Genomic DNA, 6,972 nt, shown 5'->3' with positions numbered 1-6,972 from the left:
TAACATGAGTCAAAGTAGAAAAATCAATCTTCCTAATGCAAATAACAACAAACATTAAACACAAACTATTTCGAAAATATGGATCTTTGTTACTTGTGTAGAAACAATGTGATCAAGTTGTTTCAAGATTTGTAATAGTTGCTCTGCACGACTTCTTCCATCTTCTGGCTTCAATTACAGTTGAAGGAGCATATCTTGCAGCATATCCATACATGAGAGCTAATGCAACATGAATGTCATCAGAATCTTAAATCTTAGTTTTATCTGAGAAGAAGGATATAATCAGCATTTCAAACACTCTTCAGAATCTTAAATCTTAGTTTTATCTGAGAAGAAGGATATAATCAGCATTTCAAACACTCTTTTGTTCTCAAGAAGACTAAACATAAAATAAGCATAAACAATAAATAAAAATTATATAATATAAATATATACCTCTGGAGAACACTTTTTCCAATGTTGTCAAGAATGTCTTTAAGTTTGTCTAACCCAATATCCAAGTGGGATGCTGCAACCTGAAAAGAATTGACATGGACTTAATTTACTTCATAGGGGTAATTTGGTAATTCCATACATACCAATCCCATGGCTTTAGCCAAACCAAGTCGATTTTCAGGAATGGTGATATTTGCCTGTTTATAATCAGGATGAATTCCATTTCCATTTATGTCCAAATGATTTGGTGTGACATAGTTCCCAACAATCACCACCACCCCCTTCCATCATGAAGTTCAAATACAGACTGAATCAAACCCTATAGTAATAATCAAGAAAGTTATCTAGATTAACTAATGAATAAAAAAACCCACAATAACATTTCATTTTTTTAATTGATAACAATGTTATACAGACCTTTCCATAGGTCTTTTCACCAACAAGAATGCCTCTATAGTTGTCATGTAGTGCAGTAGCTACCTATTCAAACTATCACCGATTAGACTCTTATCACTACTTTAATGAAAAAAAAAATTGAACACATAATATGGTAATATTAGTGCTCACTATTTCACTTGCACTAACAGTAGTTTTGTTCACCAAAACCAACCATAAAAGAACATAAACCAAGAATTAGTTACCCATAGATCCAAATTGATAAATAATGTTATTAAAGAAGGTAAAACTTACAATGACAGGAGCTTTAATAAGAGCCACTGTTTTAGCTACTATACTTTTTACATTCTAACTTTCTCTTCCAGCAGTATATATTACAGTCTCCCCTTCATTTAAAAACAATTTAGCAATTTCAATCCCCTCCTGAAAGAAATTAGGGGTGTTCATGGTCCGATTTTTTTGGTTTTTAGGTCAAACCGTAGCCAAACCATCAGTAAAGGTTTTTGACAATCAAAAACCAAAGCCGAACCATGAAAAATAAAACCGAACCATGAAAAATAAAACCGAACCGTTACTAACGGTTTGGTTTCACGGTTTGGAAACTTTAATATGCGTCGATAACTAAGTCAAACTCGGAACGACTAAGTGCAACTCAGACAATATCAAAACTCGTTGATTTTGTCAAAATCAGGAAAAATAAAACGGTTCTGAAAAACCACTATAACCGGATTTTAAAAAGATATTATTTTACTCTCCTTGGTACAATTTTAAAAAAGTGGTTGGCTTTTTTGAGCAATAAACTTCCTTTTAGTACACAAGAAACCTGTCGAAGGCTACTGTTGATTAAATCCCAAAGATGCCTGCTTTTTATATAGTGGAGGTTATGCTATTTGATTCCGTCTTACGACTCACGTGAGATGGTAAATGAAAGCAAAAGACGCCTTCTATATATCTCTTTGCATACAGACACATTCTTAGTTTGTTTTTTCATACAAACTAACACACTTCCATGTATATACCATATTTTTAACATTAAATATAACACATCCCTTAATTGCTCTTATTCTCAAGTCATGAATCATAAGATACGTGGGTTTTTGAATTTTATTATTTTTATATATAATAAATCTATATACAGAAACATATAAGAAAAATTACACACACACACATACATATATATATATATATATATATATATATATATATATATATATATATACACACACACACACACAGAGTCCAGTCCGGTTTTATACGGTTTAAAACTTTTGAAACCGCAAGCCAAACCGCTCATAACGGTTTCGAAAGTTTGAAACCAAGAGCCAAACCGTAAATAGAAATACAAACCATGAAACCAAATCGATGTCCGATTTGACAGGTTTTACGGTTTCAAACCAAACCATGAACACTCCTAAAAGAAATAACAATACAACCATATGATTTACAAACAAAAATTGATTAGATTTATGCAAGTTTACCTGTGTGGGAAATGTAATTCTGATTTAGTCCTTGTGTTGACCGTGTCTAATGGAATAAGTGGAGTAGTTGCCACCTATTTAGGAGGTCACGTCTTTCAGTTTTAGCTTAGCAGTTTCTGTCTGTTGTTTAGTATTTAAAGCTTTGTAAGTCTTTGTTTTCATTATCCGAAATTGAATAAGAAGAAAAGTGGGAATCTTTCCCTGCAACTTTGTTGTTTGCTTTATTTGGGCATACTCTTTTGATCAGTAACAGGGGCCTGCACCAACACTTGGTATTAGAGCTTTCCAGTTTATGACCAAATACATAAGGTACGATAACATGACAGGTTCCAGTCAACAGGTACCAAAAGATAACGGTGGGGTGTCGTTCCAATGTCCATTGTTGACATCAACAAACTATACAACGTGGGTAATCAAGATGGAGGGTATCATGGATGCTCAAGGTGTTTGGGAATCTATAGAACCAACATTTGGGGTGACTGTTGACGAGAAGAAGAACAAGATGGCACGAGCCTACATCTTCCAAGCAATACCGGAGGACATTCTCATGCAGGTAGCAAAGAAGAAAACCGCAAAAGAGGTGTGGGAATCGTTGAAAATCCGTTACCTGGGGGCAGATAGAGTGTAAAAGGCGAGGTTACACCCACTCAAGAGTGAGTTTGATGCACTGAGGATGAAAGAAGGAGAGACCATAGATGAATTCGCAGGAAAGTTGAGTGGTATTAACTCAAAATACATCAGTCTTGGTGCAACAATGGAAGACAGCACTTTGGTGAGAAAGTTGCTTGATTCTGTCCAAGAAAAATTTCTACAGCTTGTGGCTTTGATAGAATAGTATTCAGACTTGGATACAATGCCATTTGAAGAAGCTATTGGTAGACTCAAGGCCTATGAAGATCGACTACGAGTTCGGGGTGAAAACTCGAATGCTGAAGCGGGTTTGTTGCCGACTCGATCTGAAGGGCAAATGGGTCAAAAATCACAAAAGGGCTCTGCTAGTGCAGCAGGAAGAGGTCGTGGATCTTCTAATGAAAGGGGAGGTCGAGGAGGTTATCGAGGAAGAGGCTCAAGAGGTAGAGGCGGTCGAGTCAATCAATAATCATTCCGAGATACAAGTAATGGTCGAGGAAAGGGAAGAGACAAAAGTCACATAAAATGTTTTAATTGTGACTTGTTTGGACACTTTGCATCGGAGTGCCCAAATCCCAAGAGAAAAGAAGCTGATGTTAGTCTCACATAGGTACAGGATGAAGAACATGCGCTATTGTTAATTGTATGGGGGTGAAGATACAGATGAATGGGTGTTGCTCAATGAAGACAAAGTATTCCCAGCAACGAAAGGGAATGAGAAGGACACATGGTACTTAGACAATGGGGCCAGTAACCACATGACAGGGGTGCGATAATACTTTGCAGAACTTGATGAAAGAATAAGAGGGCAAGTGAGATTTGGAGACGGATCCAAAGTACAAATCAAAGGAAGAGGAACAATTCTGTTGGAGTGTAAAAATGGGGAGCAGCAGATAATATCCGAAGTATATTACATCCCTACCTTGAAGAGTAATATACTTAGTCTTGGTCAAATGACAGAAGTGGGGTACAGAATTGAGATGATCCAAGAATTTTTGAGAGTTCATGATGCTAGAAATCGGCTGATCATGAAGGTACAGCACTCAAGAAACCGGTTGTACAAGATCGTGCTCCATACGTCACAACCAATATGTCTCAGTGCAATTTTGGATGATGTTGCTTGGCTTTGGCATGCAAGGCTGGGGCATATAAATTTTCCCTTGCTTGAGTCCATGGTAGAGAAAGAGCTGGTGATTGAAGTGCCGAGAATCAACCATCCCACACAAGTTTGTGAAGGATGTCTAGTCGCAAAACAAACACGACAACCGTTCCCAAAAGAAACTCAATGGCAAGCAATGAATCCTCTAGAATTGGTACACGCAGACCTCTGTGGCCCAATAACACCCCAAACTATAGGAGGTAATCAATATTTCATCCTCATAGTAGATGATTGTAGCAGATATATGTGGGTGATGATGATCAGAACAAAAAGTGAAGCATTTGCTGCGTTCAAGAAGTTCAAGACTCGTGTAGAAGCTGAAGGGAAGTTCAAACTAAAAATGTTGCACACAGACCGAGGAGGTGAATTCACGTCTAAAGAATTCACTGATTATTGCAACCAAGAGGGAATTAAAAGACAATTGACAACGCCCTAATACCCACAACAGAACGGGGTAGTAGAGCGTCGGAATCGAACAATTCTTGAAGCCACCAGGTCCTTATTGAAAGCAATGGATGTCCTAAAAATACTTTGGAGGGAAGCCGTTCGCCACGCGGTTCAGATACTTAACAGAGTGCCAACAAAAGGAGTCAAGAATATGACCCCATATGAAGCTATGCAAGGGAAGAAACAAACACTCGAACACTATAGATTGGTTTGGATGTGTTGCTCATGTAAGAGTGCCATCGAATCAGCTTACAAAGTTGAGTGATAGAAGTGAGAAGATGATCTATCTAGGAAACGAGGAGGGAACAAAAGGCTATCGCTTGTACTGCCCTAATCGGAAGAGAATTTGGGTATCCCGTGATGTTATATTCGAAGAGAAAAAGAAAGGGGATTGGGCTAAGCCACAATCTGAAGGCCCAATTTTAAATGATTGGGTCAGATTTCCTAGTGAAGGTATGACCCAAGAATGTGTGGTGGGGAACGATCCAATACAAGGGGAGATGGCAAGCCCTAATTCACAATCCAGCGAAAGCCACTCACAACCGACATCTCCTGGTCAATCACAAGCTAGCAACGAAAGGGGTGAATCACCAAATTCATTTGCGGGCACCTTATCTCCACCCTCAGATGAAGTTCCTAGTGTAGACAGAGAAACATACGATGACACACCAGTCCATGGTTTTCGGTCCTTGACTGATATATACGAGGAAACACAAGCCCTACAAGAAGATTCAGAAGTTTTAATGTATGCTGGAGAAGAACCCACTACCTATGAAGAAGCCTCGAGTGAAGAAGAATGGATAAAAGCAATGAAACAGGAGTTGGAATCTATTGAAAAGAATGATACTTGGAAGTTGACTCACCTTCCTAAAGGTCAAAAAGCAATAGGTTTGAAGTGGGTCTTTAAATTGAAGAAAGATGCTGAAGGAAAAGTAACCAAATACAAGGAAAGAATCATGGCAAAGGGATATGTACAGCAAAAGGGTGTCGATTTCGATGAAGCCTTCGCTCCAGTGGCACGTTTGGAAACAATCCGGACATTGTTGGCTTTGGCTGCAAGTGAAGGATGGAAGGTTTATCATTTGGATGTAAAATCAGCCTTCTTAAATGGGATTCTGCAAGAAGAAGTGTATGTCACACAACCAACCGGTTTTGTTATCCCAGGAAAGGAGAACATGGTGTACAGGTTGAACAAGGCTCTCTATGGCCTACGTTAGGCTCCAAGGGCGTGGAATGATAGGCTTGATAAAACATTGAAAGAAATGGGATTCCATAGATGTCCACAGGAATATGCTGTGTATAAACTCCAAAAGTCAAACAGGTCTTTGATTGCCGTGGTCTATGTGGACGACCTAATTGTGACAGGTTCAAGTGAAGAACTAGTTGCTGAATTTAAGAGAAGGATGTTGAAGTCTTTTGATATGAGTGACTTGGGAACCTTATCCTACTACCTGGGGATAGAGGTTTACCAAGACAAGGATGGCATTACAATTGGTCAAGCAGGGTATGCTGAGAAGATTTTGCAAATAGCAGGCATGGGAGAGTGCAACCCATCTGAATATCCTATGGAACCTCGACTGGGTTTGACAAAAGATGAAGATGGAGTACCAGTCAATGCTACCGAGTATGGACGCCTCATTGGAAGTCTTCGCTATCTCATCCACTCAAGACCTGACTTGAGCTACTTAGTAGGAGTAGTGTGTAGATACGTGGAATCACCAAAGCAGAGCCACCTCAAAGTAGTCAAACACATCTTAAGGTACATAAAGGGGACAACCAACTTTGGTCTAATGTACAAGAAAGGTGGTGATAAAAGGCTTATTGGATTCAGTGATAGTAGCCATGGAATGGATATCGATGGAAGAAAAGGTACAACAGGAATGATTTTTTATCTGTTAGGTAATCCAATCACATGGTCGTCCCATAAACAACACACTGTGGCCCTATCTTCCTGTGAAGCAGAGTTTATGGCAGCAACTGCAACAGCATGCCAAACACTGTGGCTAAGGAGTCTCCTCAAAGAATTGATTGGTTGGAAGGAAGAAAGTGTCAGGATGTATGTAGACAACAAGTCAGCCATAGCCCTTATGCAGAACCCTGTTTCCATGGGAGGAGTAAGCACATTGACACCAAGTTCCATTTCATACGAGGTTGTATTGAAAGGAAGCAAATTGAGGTGAAACACATCAGTGGTGAGGAACAAAGAGCAGACCCCTTGACAAAAGCTTTGCCTAGACTCAAGTTCTTGAAGATGAGAGACCTGTTGGGAGTTACAAGGCTTAAGGACAAAGCTCAGAATTAAGTGGAAGTATGTGGGAAATGTAATTCTGATTTAGTCCTTGTGTTGACCGTGTCTAATGGAATAAGTGGAGTAGTTGCCACCTATTTAGGAGGTCACGTCTTTCAGTTTTAGCTTAGCAGTTTCTG

The 6,972-nt window shown here is 39.0% G+C and overlaps 1 protein-coding gene across 1 annotated transcript; it reads left to right on the top strand.

Moving 5' to 3' along the window:
• The first annotated feature begins 5,807 nt into the window (after positions 1-5,807).
• On the top strand, positions 5,808-6,725 carry LOC111886689 (uncharacterized mitochondrial protein AtMg00810-like). The gene has a single exon (XM_023882932.1). It carries the CDS (start codon positions 5,808-5,810, stop codon positions 6,723-6,725), a length of 918 nt encoding a protein of 305 aa, XP_023738700.1.
• The last annotated feature ends 247 nt before the right edge of the window (positions 6,726-6,972 follow it).

Source organism: Lactuca sativa, chromosome 5, assembly GCF_002870075.4.
Source record: "Lactuca sativa cultivar Salinas chromosome 5, Lsat_Salinas_v11, whole genome shotgun sequence".
NCBI lineage: Eukaryota > Viridiplantae > Streptophyta > Magnoliopsida > Asterales > Asteraceae > Lactuca > Lactuca sativa.
The sequence above is the reverse complement of the archived record's forward strand: the minus strand, read 5'-3'. Positions and strand labels throughout refer to the sequence as shown.